Raw genomic sequence first — 19,578 nt, forward strand, 5'->3', positions numbered from 1 at the left:
ATGTTGATACTGTGTCGACATTAAAATCTTAAAATTTTACTGTGTTGATATTTGTATTGAAACTGTGTTGAAGCTGTGTCGAGGAGTTTTGAGTTTGTACAATATATAAGTTTGCATTTTATCACTACCCTTACGATATATACCTTAATTTACGGTATATACTGAATTTCGGTATGCAACGGTATACCACGATATTTGAAAATTCATACCGTATCTTTCGGTAAGGTATCATACCGTAATCTTTCGGTAATGTATCATACAGTGCCGAAAATCACGGTACACCGAAAATTCAATTATATCGGTAAATATAAGACCGGTTTTTCGATAATTCCCCATCCCTAAATGAAATAAATAATCAAATGCCCTGAAACCAAAAATTCAAATACAACTACTGAAAATAAAAAAATACAGATTCGTCTAAGATGTTCATGGCCAATAATAGTGTGCAAAATTGATATTTTCATAGTATGATATATTTCCTCTTCGCTGTTATATAAAATTCGATAATAGTATAAGTTAAAATAAATGGATTCTGTCACATGAAATTTCCATGTACTACTTCCCCTTCCCCAGAGAAAGTAGGTATACTTTATACATGTGATTAGGATGTGACACATATTTATGATAGTACAAAGATATACAAATTAAATTATTATTGGGCTAAAGTATCAATATCAAATGCCATTTTTCTACCATAATTGCAAGTTTTTATAATGTTCGTTAAAATATACTACTACATTATATTAATGTGTTACTGTATTAACTTTTCAATTATCACCCATCACCTTTAATCACAAGAAATTACATTTAAAATAAGTATATGATATTGTTTGAAGCAATATCGGATTTTTACTATCTAGCTAAATAATCGATTTATCTCGCCGACTCACCCCAATAAATTTGATAGTCCTCTTCTTTAACTAATTAATAAATAAGTACTCCATAAAACAAATAAAATCAACGTGTTTCATATATCTGCGCAATCTCCGGTTGAATTATAAAATCTATTGATCATTTGATCATAATTAAACAGCTAATTAGAAATGAACAAAGCATGCCATTGAGAAAAGACAAATTAAGGGTATATAGAAAAGAAAAGAGAGAGAAAGTATTTTTATTTATATACTACCTCCGTGCATGAAAAATAATCTATTTTTGCCATTTTGAGCGGGCCATAAAAAATAGTCCCATTTCAAAAGTGAAACTTTTTCTTTCACATTATCTACTTAATTTTCTCATCATCTATCTTACTTTTACCTACTTTTTTGTCTTCATTTCTCTTACTTACCAATTTACCATTAAAATATATATCGTCCAAGATTATTTTTTTGGAAGGGGGAGTAGTATATATTTGAATCACTGATACACGTAATATGTGCCATGATATTACTGCACTTGTGATCAGTACTGAATCTACTGATGAAAAAAAAATAAGTACAACATTTATATATAATTAATAAGTATTTAATATTTTATTAAAATCGAATAAAATCAATCCTTGTGAGTTTCCACAAAATAATAGACTATTTTGTACTACGAAACAAATACTAGGAAATAATTAAAGACCTCACAAATAATTTTCAGTTCATTTAGAAGACTTGTTTACTCTTTCTCGACTATTTCTCCTGATTTTAAATCAAGACCTCAAAAATATTCAACTTTTACTTTTTTTTAGAGTGAAAAATGTAGGGTGCTCTGCAAGATTTTGGATTTCAGTTTTGTTACAAGTTATATCTCTATGTCTTGATTTGTTGTGATTGTTAAATATCTGTGCCCTCGTACGTTCTTTAAAATTTAAAAAAAAAAAAAGTGGTCGGCATCAAATGGTGAAAATTTATTTGTTTTCTTCATCAACACCAAGTTTTTAATTACATTTAAAATAATAAAACAGTTTATTATTACCAAGTTAGCAAATTAAATAGGATGGGATGGTGACTTTGAGCTTATCTTCCACGAGTGATTGAGTTAGGAATGAGATCAACATATAACGTTTTAGCAACAAACTTTGTGGTGATTTGGCTGTGACAAATGAGCACGACGTTAAGACTATTCAATTCCTATAATAATCAAGAAAATTCAACAAATACAATGAAGTTACCATCGAGCTAGCAGGTCAAATGAAATTTAAAATTAAAGAAAAAAATAATAGAAACTACTGTTCGGTAGAAAATATAATAAGTAGTTTTAATTGATTTAATTTATTAATAATCCAAAACATCTATATTTACTAAAGTAGTAGTCCTATTTATGGTTAGCCATATTATGGCCACATGCATTTATTGATTGCTGAATCCCACGTTATGGAATTATTTTCCATTTAATTATACGAGAACAATGTTGAATCAATTAGTAAGACGTTTATTTAACGAATACATTCATTGTTAGTTCAAATTACTTATACGTATGAGTGGGGGAATATCATATACTTCGTGCTAATTGTAACTAAAAACATATAATTTCTCTTTCAAAAACTAAACAACATGTAAATAAATCCAAAAACTCATCTATTTATATTAATTACTCCATATAAGTATTAATAAAACATAGTTTAAGTAGTAAAATTGGGTCTAGCAAGGCTCTCCATAGCCAAAAATCTTATGTTTAATTCCTTCTACTTGTTGTGTAATCAAAAGTTATACTCCCTCCGTCTCGGCTAAGATGACACATTGCTTAGCCGACACGAGATTTTTGGAGTTATTGGTTAAAGTGTTTAATTAGAAAGAAAAAATGTGGATGTAAGTATTAAAATAGAGAGATAAAGAAAGATGAATACACAAAATTGAAACAATCTCGTTATTTTATCATTCACCGCACACTAAATATCTCTATTAAAAGAATGGATGTGGTAATTTTAATAAAATAAATTGTAAATATAGTAATTAAAAAAGAGACTGAAAATTGACCGATTTGAATCTGGTGATACGCCTGAGGCAGAGATGGTATGTAGATTTGTTGCCAACTCACAAAGAATCTTTCCAAGAGAGAGACAGAGATTGCAATAAAATAGAGCCCAATGCCAACACCAACAGATCAGCGCTGCACGTTCTTGGATCGCCACTCATCTCCCTATTTCAACTCGCTTCTTTTTCGATCCCAAACTCACTGCCTTCTCTCTCCCTCTCTCCTCTCACGTTTTGCCAGCTCTACACTTCTTGTATTCATCACCATTGCCTCTCTTTGCTCCCCAATTAACTCTCAATTTAAATTAAAAGTTTTCTTCTGTCTCTTTCCCTCTCACCATTTTACCTAACACACATATATAAAGGAAAGGTTGCGCCTTTACTGGCATTGCATGTGCTGCCGTTTACATGCTGCGTGAGGGGCGTTGTTCTTGCAGTATCATCACATAGTTGATGGATTCCTTCAGGCCCTTTTGATTTCGAGGTATTTGCCTTTTAATTTTGAAGGATTTTGCTTGAAAATCTGTTCTTGATGTGCATTGCTTCCTACTTTGAAGATATTTTTGTATCATGTGAGCGAACGTGACGATCTATTGCTTTTTCTTTAATCTCTGTGCGTGTGTTTGATTTGTGTATACAGTGATATTGCAAAATCTGGGGCTTTGTCAATTTGGCTGGAGTCGGATTTCTTGTGAGGGAGTGTGAATTTTGCAATGATGAGAGGAGCTGTTTTTGTAGCTATTGCTGCCGCCATTGGTAACTTCTTGCAAGGATGGGACAATGCTACTATTGCAGGTCTGTTTGTTTTTCATTGTTTTGATGTTGAAGAAGATCAATTTAGGTATGGAGTAGTAGAAGATTAAATCTTGATCTTGAATCTAGCATTGATGTGGCATGAGATCTTTTAAAAATGCAAATTCTTTTTCAGGATCTGTGCTTTACATCAAGAGGGAGTTTCATTTGGAGACACGGCCTACAATCGAAGGGCTTATCGTTGCAACATCTCTGATTGGGGCAACGGTCATCACTACGTTCTCTGGGCCAGTGGCTGACTGGCTCGGACGTCGTCCAATGCTGATAATCTCATCTGTTCTCTATTTCCTTAGTGGACTGGTCATGTTTTGGGCTCCCAATGTGTACATTCTCCTTTTGGCTAGGCTCTTGGATGGTTTTGGGATTGGTCTCGCTGTCACTCTCGTTCCCGTCTACATATCCGAGACAGCCCCGCCAGAAATAAGGGGGTTGCTGAATACCCTCCCTCAGTTTACTGGCTCTGCTGGGATGTTTTTGTCATACTGCATGGTCTTTATGATGTCGTTGCAGGATTCGCCTAGTTGGAGAATGATGCTCGGGGTTCTTTCTATTCCTTCACTGTTCTATTTTGCCTTGGCATTGTTTTACCTGCCTGAATCCCCGAGGTGGCTGGTAAGTAAAGGAAGGATGAAAGAGGCCAAGAAAGTTCTGCAAGGCCTACGTGGACGAGAAGATGTCTCAGGTAAATTTCTCTTCAATCGTACTGTATAGTTAAGTTATGATTTGTAATGAGTTCTGAATTCTGATGATAGGATTTGAAGTTAAATGATCAAATCTTGTATGAGCTTTGAATGGTGTCGAATTCAAATCTATTTGAACTAATCTGGTATAGAGATTGTTAGGGTGGACCTTATCTATAACTCCTGATGTTTAACTTAGATGGATTTATGAGAGGAATATGGTCCAATCGGAACATACAGATAAAAGTAGATGCTAGAAGTCGAGTGTCTAATTTACCACTTGTGCGGTTAAACGAGTGTTTATAGCTCTTTGGTCAGTGAGACCCTTGTGGTTGCTCGATGTAGCAATATCTGGACATTCGAATAATAAGTATGCTCTGATTATCAAAAATTTTCTTGTTTAAGTATGTAATTCTTCTCTTGTCCTCTTGTCAACAGGTGAAATGGCTTTATTACTCGAGGGTTTAGATGTCGGAGGTGATACAGCCATAGAGGAATATGTCATCAGTCCCGATAACGATCTTGCTGGCCACCAAGATCATGAAGTGGAGAAAGATCGTATCAAATTATATGGCGCTGAAGAGGGCCAGTCCTGGATCGCCAAGCCCGTTGCTGGACAGAGCACTCTGGGTATGGTTTCCCGTCAAGGGAGTCTGGCTAACCGGAGCATGCTTATGGATCCGATGGTCACTCTCTTTGGCAGTGTTCACGAGAAGCTCCCAGAGATGGGAATGGGAAGCATGAGAAGCATGCTCTTCTCGAATTTCGGCAGTATGTTTAACGTAAACCCAGAAAATCAAGTTAAACACGAGCATTGGAATGAAGAAAACATGGAAAGGGATGAGGAAAATGCTGGATCCGATCATTCTGGAAACGAATCTGACGATGACATGAGGAGTCCTTTGATCCGCCATGATAGCAATGCTGAGAAGGATAATAACGGAGAGCAGCTCGGAAGTGTAGGAATCGGTGGTGGCTGGCAGCTAGCATACAGGAAGGACGAGAATAACGCAGGAGGTCTTAAGAGGATCTACTTACACCAAGAGGGCGGTGCTGCTGCATCCAGGCGCGGTTCGGTTATTTCCATAGCGGGAACTGAAGGACCGGCTGATGGCGACTTAGTCCATGCTGCTGCCCTAGTGAGCCATTCTGTTCTCCGTGCTGATGACGTCACCACTCATCAATCAATTGGTCTGGCAACGGACAAGAAACCGCAAGCTGCTGCTCAAGGTCCTGGCTGGAAGGATCTTTTCGAACCCGGAGTTAAGCATGCTCTTGTTGTTGGAGTAGGACTTCAAGTTCTTCAGCAGGTAATTGTTCGAGTTGATTTTCGTCTGCTGCATTTTAGTTGCTTCTTTAGTTACTTATCACTGAATAGCCCATTAATCCGATGGCCGTCGACATATTATCCCTGAAACTTCTTAGTGTTGATCCTACTGCTTTTCTTATCGATGCTATGCAGTTTTCTGGCATTAATGGAGTTCTCTACTACACGCCACAAATTCTGGAACAAGCCGGTGTGGGAGTTCTCCTTTCAAATTTGGGCCTCACCTCAGAATCCGCCTCTCTTCTCATCAGCGGACTAACTACACTGTTGATGCTTCCTAGCATCGGTGTTGCAATGAGACTCATGGATGTTGCTGGCAGAAGGTAATTCCAAATTCGTGATCTCAACGTGTACTGTTAGCGAATCTGTCTCGTGTTAAACAGGCGTTCCGTCATTCAAAAATACGTAAAACATGGTTTGTTTCTTTAGTTCTTTACTTTTGAGGATGTTAGGATTGATGTGCCTAACTTGTACCTAACTTGTTAGAAACACATTCAATCCCAGACAGTGACATTGTCCAAACACTCGTGTTCACCTTCATGTTTGTTTCTCCCGTGCAGATGGCTCCTCCTCTCGACTCTGCCTGTGCTTCTAGTGACGCTGATTATGCTGGTTCTTGGCAACGTGCTCGATCTGGGGTCAGTGCCTCACGCTGTGATCTCAACAGTCAGTGTGATCGTCTACTTCTGCACCTTCGTGATGGGGTTCGGGCCGATCCCAAACATCCTATGCTCGGAGATCTTCCCCACCCGCGTCCGTGGGCTCTGCATCGCCATCTGCGCCCTCACATTCTGGATATGCGACATCATCGTCACCTACAGTCTTCCCGTGATGCTCAACTCCATCGGCCTGGCAGGCGTCTTCTCCATCTACGCAGTCGTCTGCAGCATCGCGTGGGTGTTCACGTACCTCAAAGTGCCGGAAACCAAAGGGATGCCACTCGAAGTCATCACGGAGTTCTTCGCAGTGGGTGCGAAGCAAAATGCAGAGAGTGAAAACAACTGAAAGTGTGGTTGTTATGCTTTTGGATTTCATTTTTCATTGTATGTTCAGTTTCTGCAGTTGTTACATTCTTTAGATACAATTTACAAAGATTTTGGTATAAATTTTTGAGTTGTATTACCATTATATTGGGAATTGTTTTGGCTTGTTAAGTGAAGTTTGAATTGCTGGATATTTTTTCATAAGTAAAGGATTAGGATCAAAACGCGATTGACAATTAATTTTTTATAGAAATGTTAAATATGGACCAGGACATATTGTTTATGACCAGAAGCTAACACACTTATTGTAAAGGATCAATTTTTTTTTAAACAAATGTATGTTTGAGACAAATTCCTTTTTATAAAGAAAAAATATTCAAAGCATTAACTAAATCAAACATTCTTAAAGGAAAATTCAAAGCATTAACTAAATCAAACATTCTCGAAGGAAAATAAGCATTAATTAAATCAAACATTCTTGAAGGTACACTATGCAAGTGGTTAAACTAGAAATATGTTACTACTACAATTACAATCTAAAGAAATGTTGTCCTTCTATAAAGAGATTTAATTATTACTTATCACAGTTGAAAAAAATCTGAAAGATCCAAAAATATAAAATGGTGATTAAATTTTTTTAAAATTTCGAACATAAACAAAATTTATTAAAATGTACACAAAAATATCTAAATATCTAATCACAAGTGCCTCCTGCCACTTTAAAATTTTGCACATTTAAATACAGAAGCAAATATAGAGTAAATCTCGAGTAAAAATCCAACAAGCATTCTGCCAACCTCACTTCTGCTGGGTGGGAGCCGGGCGCACGAACGAGAAATCATCTTCGTTCCTCGTTTCCTGTCCATTCAGAGCGAATTCCCTGTCATGCTCGTCATCAAGATGATGCTCATCAATGTCGTGGTCGTGGTCGTGATCCAAAGGATCATTGGACCTTATGATCAAGCTGGCCGTCGGTGGTGGAGGCGTGGATGGATCCTCGATATCAGATGCATCATGGTCTTCATAACCAAATCCCCGAGTCGAGTGACCGGTGGTCTTGAAACGCTGAAGCATCGCGCCCGTAGGGTGGAACGGTGACCCCATTGAAGATGTTGGGCTCGCGTTCCCACCTAAGGTTCGCGTAGGGGTGCTTCCTCCCCGCCCCTGCTTCTTCTTCACCGCCATGTGCCACTTCTTGAGGGCCTTAGACGTTTGCTCATCGAATATGGTTTTCTTCATGCTTGACCCCATCTAGATTTTGATAGTTTTGGACATTTTAGAAAATTCTCCCTATATATATAATGCATAGAAATTTACCAAGAAAATAATGCATCAAGATTACCTGAGCAATGAGGGCATATAGTGGAAGTGTAATGTAGCTACACAAACATAGGACAAAAACCCTATAACATCAACACCAAATTGAAGTCATTAATCAAGAATGCTAGGAACCACGATAGGTAAAACCTAGCGTCGAATATCACTTACCCTACACCAATCTTGATAATCACAAGTCCGAGATTCTCATGGATGCAAGAATCGATTCCAAACTCATACTGCACATGATTTTTTTTTCTCTAGTTAGTGATATTAGTCAAGTAATCAGATCTGCTAACAGACCTAAAGAACTGTCGGAAAAAGCATCCCTACATGAAAGGTAAGCATCAGCGAGCTACAATGGCATAGTGACCACTGAAAAATCGAGAATACAAAAAAACACGAAGTTAAATCTCACAATGTAGAAAAACAGAGGTATCCGGGTCCAAAAACTAGTGTGTGCTCTCACAAAAGACGTCTCATGAGTAAGCCTGAATCTTGAAGGATCTGAAAGGTGGTCCAGATAGATTGATAATAACCACAAAGTGTGTGTGCCTAGTCATGTAAGTTAATGAAAAATGAAGCAGAGTGTACACAATGATATACCATTAGAAAACTCATAGTCGTGGGTAGAAGTCTCCTGCTCCCATCCTTTCCAGCCACGAATCTTTGAGATGTACCTTAAGTCTTCCGAGAGCCATAGTGATGGCACTGTAGCTCACATGAAAGACAGCTAAAAAGAATATAAGAATATGAACTTGATGCAGTCCATCCACGGTCATAAGCGGTACACGCCCCTTCTAAAAATGTCAAGATTAGTTAAGCAATTAGATTGTGCCTTTATTGAGACATAGACCTCACAGAAATTCACACTTGCCACAAATTCATACACTACACATTCTGTTTCAGGTATATTGCTATGGGACCTATCTGTTTTAGCAGAAGCACATATTATTACTCAAGTAAACTTACATCTGTACATTTAGTAGACGATTTGCCAGCTAAAACACGGCGATCAAACGACAAAAGCCTGCGACGCCCTCTTTTTCCTCACCAGGGTCTTTTGCTTTGCAAGGAAGCATGATATCAGCAGCAGCGTGAGGTATGCAGATTTCAGCAATGTAGTATTGACTGAATACAAGGGTTAGAGAGATGAAGCCAAGAATCATCAACTCTGCAGCAAAGCAAAACAAATCGAGTCAATAAAAACTCAAATCTTAGCATCAAAAGAAAACAAGATGATCTACCTGCTTTGACCTTCTCCAACGCCTCATACAGAGCTTTCTTATGCCTATCTGTTAACCACTGCAAAAACAATTTCACCACTCCCATTATTCACATGAATTAAGCCATCTATAAACACAAATGCCAAACAAGACAAGCAATAAAGATACAATTTTTAACAGCAAGAAAAGCATGATCAACTCAAGAACTCAAAACATTTCCTAATAAGTCCAAACCAAAACAGAAAGAAACACAAAAACCCAATAATCAAATCAAGATACAATTTTTCAGAGCAAAAAAAAAACAGAGGCCTAAAAAGCAGACCATTAAGGTCAACGGAGGTGGATCTTTCTTACCGTTCCAACTTTGTGGAGGAGCTTTTCAAGGACAATAGAGATGAGTATAATGACAGCACAAACAGCAGCAACTGCCCATGTTGCTGTGTACTGAAGATCTCTCTCCTTATCCCCATAACTAGACTCACCAGCCATGGAAATCCAAGGTCAATCAGAAAAGACCTTCCACTTTTGCTAGCAATTCTTCAGCTATCAGCTGCTCTTTTCTCAAAAACAGCTGCTAATTCTTCTTTTTTCTTTCCACAAAGGAATAATGGAAAATATCAAGTAATATGCCGTGGAATTTATACTCTACAAATGCGTGTTTAGAAGATATGGTTGAAGAAATAGGCAATGTATGACTGTAGTTGGTAGCGACAGCCCATTTATTGGACTGTTCTTGCTTTTTGAGCGGTTATTATATTATTAATATGATTATGTAAATTCTCGGTTTTGGCACGTCGTTTATGAATGTAATTACTGCTAATTACTAAGTAATTAGTTTTATTATTCTTAATTAAATCTAGATCTGGTCTTGGGATAGTGTAACATTTTTATTCTTACGTACTTCAAAATTTAAGCTTGATTGTCAGAATTCAATATTTTTGTTTGTATAAAAAAAGTATTGATGTTGGATTAAAATTATTAATGTGATTAACCAAATGCAAAGCACGTTGACTTTTTCTGGAATATTTTAAGCTCGCCAGCTAAATTCAACGTTGACGCTATAGGGAGGACCATAATTGTGTTCTAATTGCTTTATTAAATTAAAATCTTAGAAACAAATGCTACATTTAGTACTAGTATAAATGCTGAATTAGTCAACAAATGATATTTATTTTTAGTTAAATTAAAGAGGTGTCAATAGTACTACAGGTTTTGGTTTTTGGAATAATAAAATTAGTGAATATAAAATGGACATTAATATTGAAGGTTTTCAGAGGACTAAATGAACACAAAATGGTCATAGATATTGAAGCCGCCAGTTTAAAGTGTAATAGTATATTAATTATAGCGTTAAGCACAAGCGATGTGTAATGTTTTAATACTCCCATTAATTAATATTGTACCACACACAAAGAATATTTGTGTACAATGCATTAAACTAAAAATGAAAGAGGCACTAAATTAAATGACAAGAAAGAAGTCATTAAAGACAGAGGTTTCGTCTATCTTTAAGTTAATTTAAGCTTAAATCGTTTACAGTTTACACTTTAGATTATCCTTACAAATTTGTACTAAAATAAAATAACTGAAAATAAAAAATCCTAATATGAAAGCAACAGTAACGGGAGTGAAAGAAGAAGTCAATAGGAAATGTGGATTAAAATAGTAATGGCATGATTAGGTCATATTCCAATTTGTATCCCCTTTTTTTATTTCTTGTTATATTATTATATTGTATTTGTACACGTATAATTTAAATAATACAATAAAACTTTTCTCGTGCGCGCGCTATGAACTTCTACAGTTTGCAAAAGAGGGCGAGGCGGCAGTATAATACTCCTACTAAAAAAATTATAGTGTTAAATTTGATTCATCAATTAAGAAACATTTATATCTAAGTTTCTAGATGGCACTACTAGGAAAGTTACAATTGAAAAAAATCCTCGTGAAATAGAACGATGAGGCAGCTTATTCATTCAATAAATTGAAAGTTCGAATTATCATGAAAATAAATAGAAAACTATTGCTCATCACTCATTTTGAAATGGTAACGTTCCACATAATAATACTGACATTCACCTTTATTGTCTTAATCAAATCATGCTCCAAATCAAATAAGTAAATATCCATCCAACCTCATCTTATTTTCTGTGGGCTATATTGCCCTCTTAGCTAGCACTAGCATCTCATTTCCAATTATGCGTAAAGTTTGAATTTGTACGTTGATGTTTTTGTTTTTTTATTTTGAAATAGGAGTATGAGTTAGATCATCATTGCCGAAATAAATTACTCCAAACTTATAATTTACCTCTAGGTGAGACTAATCATTTGACCTGGTCTACTCTATCTGGATCTTATTTTTGTCTTTCTTATTTATTTTTAGTATTTGTACCCACTTGCAAGTTGCAATATATACTCTTGCGCGTAAGAGGCGCACTATTTTGTGGACTATCATTACTTTCAAAAATCAAATAACTAATTCTATTGTTTTTAAAAAAATTAAGCACCAAAATATATCATGATAAAGACTCATTCCGTAATTTGGCGTGTTTCGAGATTCACTCTATGTCAAATCTTCAGTTCTACGACAATAAACTTATATATTGCTAAACAAAATTTTGGTGCTAATGATAAGAAGAATTTTCGGTGTAGGTATTATATATTAATATAATTATTCTCTAATTAACTTGATTAGTTTTTTTTTTTTTTAATAAACGAAGTTGTAATGGGAATCCGCGTGGCATATTATATTATACTAGTATTACTTATTTAAGGTTGGTTTGCGTCCATGCAACTTCATGGAGTTAGATGACTTATTCAACTAGTACTTATTTTTATTTAATAATTATCTCCCTGTTTCAACTACTTATTTTTATTTATTGCTGTATTTATTTTCCTTTCAGGCTTAAAGTTCTTCAATCAGTCATTTATATATTTAAATTTGATGGAGACTTGACTTGCAACTTGGTCTAGTTAGTTTTTTGTCCCTTTATATATATATCATTGGTATGTTGGACTTTTCATATTAGCTCCACTTATTGATCATAGAAATATAAAAGAGGGAAAATCTATTGGTGAAAAGGGGGAGGAAGCTTGACCGCAACTATATTAAATCAATTGGTGTAATACCAATTGGAACGAGAAACAAATTACCCCAACTAAACTTTGAAAATAAAAAAGAATTCAAAGAAGCATGAATAGTTATATTTGCAATATACATCAATTATATTCTCTTTAGACGATATTTTCTTTACAGTAATGTTATCCTATATCATATTTCAATCACAAATTTAATGTTGATAGCGATGTGTATTCTAACATGAAATAATTTCTAGTACTATAAAGTATTCAAAACATTAAAGGTTATTACTCTATTCTTTATATTCCTATCCAATATGTATGCATCTACTTTACACTATGTCCGCCGATGTGTGCATGTAGGCAATTTTGGCTCCACACCATCTAAAATTTGAGATTTTAAATTTTTGATAAAATTATAACGAATCAAAAGTAAGCTGTACCGGAATAATATTCTAATTAATTATGTGAAAAGTTTTTTGATATACTATGTACCAAAGAAAATATAATTCGGTAGTACCACTTGACTCTTGACATATAAGTTGTCGGCCACGTCTTTAAATTCTCCGACAAGGACTACTTCCTATCCATATAAGATTAAACAATTTGATCTTGAGTATATTATTATTGTTAATATCAGGAATATAATATGCTAAATTACAAGAAAAGTGCAGTATAACTTTAGACCGGAGAGAAGTAAATATGAAATTAGTGTTTTACCATATTCATTTAATCTCAAGTTTTCTTTTCCAAAAAAAATGATTGGGTACATCGCTCTTTCTTTGTTTCTCAATCTTCAATTTGGGTTTGATTCACACCTTAATAACTTCATGTCACACTCATGAATTGGCGTGTTCATCTTTGACTGTTTGAATTCGTACTCATCCATAGTTTTAATCGTATTCTAATGTCTTAATCTTAATTCTATTATTAAATCACAATAATGATTATATAATAAACCTGAAATTTGAGCATCCGCAGCTTCTAATCTGGTGTTATTTAGCATATTCTTTGTAGTTGCATAAATGTGAGATAAAGAAATTAAATTGAGACGGCCACTAAAAGTTTGAACTTAAAAATAAAATCCATGGTAACATACATGCTTTATTATTCATTATAGTTTAAGTAAACATACATATATGACATATATACCACTTAAGATCTCACGATGGCAGAGTGGTGGTGGCGTGGCGTGGCGGTGGCCGGAAATAGAGTCAAGTCGAGTCGAGTAATGTAGGGTGAGATCAAAGAACCACAATACAGATAGTGGCTAAGTTTGTTGCAACATGTAGCATATGAAACATCTGCATCGTAGTAATGTGCAACGGCTTTCCCTCCAAATTAACCGCAATAGTCCCTCCATTTCTCTCCGTCTTAGGCCGCAATCCGTACTTGTCTAGCATCGCTATCGCCTTTCTAATCCACGGGCGTTGCGTAGCATCTTCGAAAACTCGAATCCTATCCAAATCAATAAATAAACACGCATGAGTAAGTACAAAATCTAATCAGTACATGTCACATGTATAAAATAAATAAATAAATATTATATTACCGTGGCTAGTGCAATCCAATAGAGGCCGTCGCCATCGTGTCGGATGTTGTCGGGCAATCCGGGCAGATTATCAACAAACATTTCGACCGACCCTGCTCGGGGCCTTTAATATAGTACTTCTTGCACCTCATCCTGCATTAAAAATAAACCGGATTTAATTTATTCATCAAAATTTCCTAATGTATATTTTTGTTACTCTTAAATTGAATTCATGGCTCCGTCCCTATATGCAATGAGAGAAACTTACATTACAGTTTCACAGACAATGACAAAAGTTTGATCAGCGGAGAGGGTGACACCATTAGCAAAGTAGAGGTCTTTCAACAGAATTGTTGTTTTTTAGTTGATGGATCATAGCTCAAGAATCTACCGTGAGGTCTACCTTCCATCAATTCTAAGAAGGCCTGATCGACATTGTATTTGTAGGAGGCATCGGTGAAGTAGAGCTTTCCGTCGGGGCCGATATCGACTGCATCGGTAAACTTGAATTTGAGGCCTTCGGCCTCATCAGTTAATACTTGTATTACACCATCTCTACTTATGTTTAGTAGCCCCTGCAATCACAGTCACGAATGCACATAATTTTTTTGGATTGAATATCAATTTGAAAAATTGAATCTCATAATTAAATATATTTATGTTTGGTTCATGATATTGAATAGTAAGACCATATTCACCGTCTCCAACAAAAATAAATTAAATTAAAGAAAAGAGTAAGCAATAATTAGCAAATGCGTGCCCATATATATTTAAATTATCTTGCCAACCAAATAACTTTTTTCATGAATTAATCTTTATTTATCTCGTATTGTATCATATTATAATTGTCAAAACAATGAACACCACCTAAATATATAGACAAGATAATCATGTAGCATCAAGTATATGTGATATGTCATTGATGTTATATTACTTTTTATGTCTCATTAAAATAGTCTCTCATTTTTTTGGTCTTAGTAAAAAAATTAGTCATCGTCTATTTTGTAAATTTCTCTTTTAATGGACCACGTTCTCCGCAATACACTATTTACTTTTTCTTCTATTTCTCTTATATATTACCCATTGCACATGAAACTCAGGTTGGTTCCAAAATTAATTTTTAGGGATGAAGGGAGTATACGTTTACTATAACTTTTGAGTTGATTGATTCAAAACTCGTAATTATATTAGAAAAATAATTACTCCTACGTACTTATGATAATATTAGTACTATATTTTATTCACGTTCCAAATGGAAAGTCATTTGAAAATTGCTATACTAATCACTTTAAATACAGTGTATAATTTTTGTCTAAAGAGATGAAATTAAAGATAATTTCTAGATTCAACTGTTAAGATATCCGAATGATAATACACGTCGGCTGAATATCTGGTGGAATATTTTAGGATTTTTAGAGTTGAGTGCACAATCTTTTAAGGCCGATATTAAATGGGCCCAAAATCCAAATGCACCGATTCCAACTGTTGACAGAATTTATCAATCGAATTCGAATCTCAATTAACAAGTCATTTACGAATCACAACCTCTCGACTATAAAGTAAGTATTTCATTTAAATAAATGAAAAATATTTCAGAGACATAGTGGCATTGCATAGGGTGCAATTAGTAATTTTGTATTTAATTTTTTTTATTCAAATTATAGTTTATAAATATACCTTATTGCCGCTACATGTATAATTATCTAATCAAGGAGTATTAGTTAAGATCTACTCCATAAGAGTGCTTCATTAACGGAAATATATACCGATTTAGCTGGGACCTACATTTGAATTAATTGATCCATATCAATTTTTTACACTATTCACTTATCAATTTTTTACATGTGCTTTAAAAATAAAAGAATCAAAAAATAAGAAAAAATGTCAACAATTTTGTTAATAATGACAAAATAATCAAACATATATTCAAAAATGTTAAAATTTTGAATGCTTAAAATTAATACAGTACTAAATTTTTATTTAATTTCTTCACATATTTTTCTATTTTTCTCACTACTTTATCTTTTAATTTTTGGAACGGCACGTCAAATCTTGATAAAAAAAAATGACATGTTTTTAACTCATCATTAACATTTAAAGCTATAAACTTTATATTTTCTCTTTTTCTTTCTAAAAGATTGAGTTTTCAGCTCAATTCACATTAACATGTAACAAATTTAAAGTTGATAGTATAATATACAAATACTAAATGAATTAACAATTTCATTTTAAGAATTTTATAATTTTAATTAATTCTTTACTTTTAAAATATTACTAATTTCTAATAAATTTTTAGTTTTGGATTTCACAGTCAAACCTTTATGACAAAATACTCACATGTTTTTAACTTATCCATTTAATATTTTCTTTATATTTAATAAACTACTAGAATTCTTAGCTCAATACTGTGTACTATGCAACAAACTATAATTTGATATAGTATATCATAGTATGTTAATACTCCTCTGCCCACAAAAAGTATGAACTTTGAATTCGATAGGATTTTAATAGTTATTGGTAAGTAAGAAAGAGATAGATAGAGGAAGTTTTTAAGTATTGTTAGCGGAGAATGGATCGCATCTCATTAGAGAGAAGAGGGTTTCAAAATTGGAATGTTCATATTCTTTTGGGGACGGATGAAAAAGGAAATAGTCCAAACCTATATAAAAAAATTATCATATTTTAAGCTCATTTATTTAATATTTCAAACCTTCATATTTAATATTTACTCTTTTTTATTAAATATAGTACTAGAGTCTTAGCTTAATTCTTCATGTAATAAACTAAACTTTGAGAAATAATAGTACATTAATAATAATTGAGTTCACATTTTTAATTAAAAGAATTTCATAATTTTGATTTTAACTTTTTATTTTTTAAATTTGATTTTTAATTATTACAATTTTAAATAAGTAGAAAGATTGTAATTTTGTTGAATATATACTTTCAAGAAAATACAGATAAAAATATAAAGAAATAAAAAGGAAAACGTGTGTGGTTATGTTAGTCAAGCATCACTTTAATGTACCATATTAACTGAAATTCTTCACATTAAAATCCCCTAAAATTAGAATTATCCATAATTACACTATTAAGGATATATTAGTCAAAATGTATACTATATTTATGGCAAAAGCCATAGGGATATTTTGTCTCTAAATCACTACCCTAAATAAATTTGCTAGATGTTCGAATTCCAGCTTCGATTTAAACTAATTCGGATGAACTTAAGATTTCAAATTTTAAGATAATTCGTAAGTAATTTCTGAGTTTGCACATGCAAAAATATTGGAACAATATATTGTTAGCGATTTATAAACATGATATTACGTCCTTTTTATTTGAAAAAAATATATCCCTAACTGACTTGATTGACATTTTTACGTAATCCTATGACATTTTAAACTTTTTATAATAGTTTGGGTATTCGATTTGCATTTTATTTTTGTTTAATACCTGAATGATACTAGAGTACTATTTAAGGTTTTGGCATATGGAGTATTTAAATTTATTTCTTTTCTTTTATTTCCTTTTTCAAAGTGTATATATGTTAAATAATAGTACAAGTATAATTTTTTCTCTACTAAATATAAATCGTTTAGAAATTTTGTTGAAGTAGTACATCAGTTTGTACGTAGTATAAGTATACTAGTACTATGTGAAACAAATAAAAATAAGAATTTGGGGATATCATAATTAGAAATCTAAATAATTAACTACTCCTACTTCAGCTTCAAATTTCTCAAAACACCCTTCACTAGCTATGATGATTTTTTCTATTTATATTAAATTTCAATAAAATCAATGTAATCAAATGAATATAGTATTATTTTTAAATAATAATATATAATTAAAAATTAATATAATTGTTCTAAAATTTAATGAATAAAATTCAAAATTAAGCAAAAAGCATGTTCGGATTTGTTTAAGGACTGGAAACGAAAACAAGAAAAAAGGTAAAGAAATTGGTGAAGAGGAATTGTGTTTCATTATAATATTGTACTCCTACTAGTATTATCATAGGGCTACTCTAGTTGACTAGGAAAATATTTTAGAGCTAGTTAGTCTAGTCTAGTCTAGATAAAATTTTATGTCAATTATTTTTATTTGTTAACATAATAGTATATTATATACTCCCTCCATTCCATAATAATAATAATAGAGTCATTTCATTTTGCGACTCATTTTGAAAAAATAATTATAAATAGTTAAAGTGGAGAAAAAGTAAATTAAAAGAGAGAATATTGTAGATAAGACTCTTCTCTACATTATCTCTCTCTTACTACTTTCTCTCCACTTTAACTATTTAATATCATTTTTTCAAAACAGATGCAGAAATGAAATACTCTATTACTTTAACGGAGAAGTACTACATAAACGATGTAGTAATTTATTAAAAATTCTAAAAAAAATTAGTAATGGAGACTTGAGTTTACATTGTTTGATATATTTTGAGAAAAATAAATGCATAAATATATATATAAATATATCAAGAAATTTCAAATATTACTAGTATATCAGGTACTTTGACAGAAACCTAGTAGTATAACATAAATTTAACAGAAACCTAGTACTAGTATTAACATAAATTTGATACTAAGCTAGTACATATAGTCTTAAAGTATCTTTAAAGAATGCAAGCTCAATAGTTTAAGGACTTTTAATGCAATTTACTCTTAATATTAAAGATAATATGTTTTCTGTGACAGTTGTTAGGACATTTCTTTTCAATGCAAAGATCAATAACACAGTATGTAAAGATTAAACGGATAAATATTAAAACGATAAAGAGAATAAATTAGTAGAGATGAAAAATCGAGTTTATAGAGTGACCTTGAACGCATCGGCGACAATTACTTCACCGTGGAAGCCGTGAGCGATCCCGAGCGGCCTTCCGCCCGTGTTGACCCACTTCTCCACCACTGACTCGGCAACGGAGTCCTTGAAAGCCACCTTGCTGATCCACCCGTCCTCGCCTCCGGTGTAGATGAGGCCAGTTTGGGGTTCATGCGCAATATCCTCCGGGGACACCAGCTCGCCCTCTCCGATCCTCTCGAACCGCTCAGCATCCTGTTGTTTCGCTTCGGCGCCGCCAGAGCCAGCTCGTACTCCGGAAACACCGCCGGATCGAACGTTGCAAAACTGTACAGAAGCGCCGCTGCCAAAACGCTACCGCGGCGGCGACGGCGTATGGTACAGGGACTATGCTTGCCATTGCTTGAGATCTCTCAGTCACTAACAAAAACTCAATTTTATGTTTTATTGAGATTGAAACATGATTGCTATGACTACTAGCCTTAAATATACTTATTTGTTTGGACGATCAACTAATTAAATATGAGGAGTATATATTGAGGGTGATTAGAGACATAATGTTTCTATGCCATAATACCCTTATGTCACTTTGCCATAAGTGTAATTTATATTTTGACTTATATACCCTAATGTTATTTTAGAAAGATAGCTTAGATTATGAAAATTAAATCAGATAGTATTTATTGATCTATAGTTTTAATTAGAGTATTTTAAGTCTTAATTATAATTTTATGGAATGGTGCGACAATTTGATTTTATTTTCTTTGCATACTTACTTAACGTATAAACTTTATCAATTAAATAATAATTTTAAAACATACATACTTTTTACGAAAGAGCTCATAATTAAATTATTGCTCTTAAAAATATAATTTACGGAGTACTATTTTATTTATAAAAGTTACTCT

The 19,578-nt window shown here is 33.5% G+C and overlaps 1 protein-coding gene and 2 pseudogenes across 1 annotated transcript; 1 reads left to right on the forward strand and 2 right to left on the reverse strand.

The window, feature by feature from the left end:
* The first annotated feature begins 3,069 nt into the window (after window positions 1-3,069).
* On the forward strand, window positions 3,070-6,848 carry LOC125198513 (monosaccharide-sensing protein 2-like). Its single transcript, XM_048096830.1, has 6 exons — window positions 3,070-3,384; window positions 3,541-3,695; window positions 3,829-4,395; window positions 4,832-5,703; window positions 5,856-6,043; window positions 6,281-6,848. The coding sequence occupies exons 2-6, from the start codon at window positions 3,614-3,616 to the stop codon at window positions 6,723-6,725; spliced, it is 2,154 nt and encodes a 717-aa protein (XP_047952787.1). The 5' UTR covers window positions 3,070-3,384; window positions 3,541-3,613; the 3' UTR covers window positions 6,726-6,848.
* A 469-nt stretch (window positions 6,849-7,317) lies between these two features.
* Window positions 7,318-9,367, reverse strand: LOC125198506 (annotated as a pseudogene).
* Window positions 9,368-13,479: 4,112 nt separating this feature from the next.
* On the reverse strand, window positions 13,480-19,266 carry LOC125198510 (annotated as a pseudogene).
* Between the last annotated feature and the right edge of the window lie 312 nt (window positions 19,267-19,578).

This window comes from Salvia hispanica, unplaced genomic scaffold (genome assembly GCF_023119035.1).
Source record: "Salvia hispanica cultivar TCC Black 2014 unplaced genomic scaffold, UniMelb_Shisp_WGS_1.0 HiC_scaffold_156, whole genome shotgun sequence".
In the NCBI taxonomy this organism is placed as follows: domain Eukaryota; kingdom Viridiplantae; phylum Streptophyta; class Magnoliopsida; order Lamiales; family Lamiaceae; genus Salvia; species Salvia hispanica.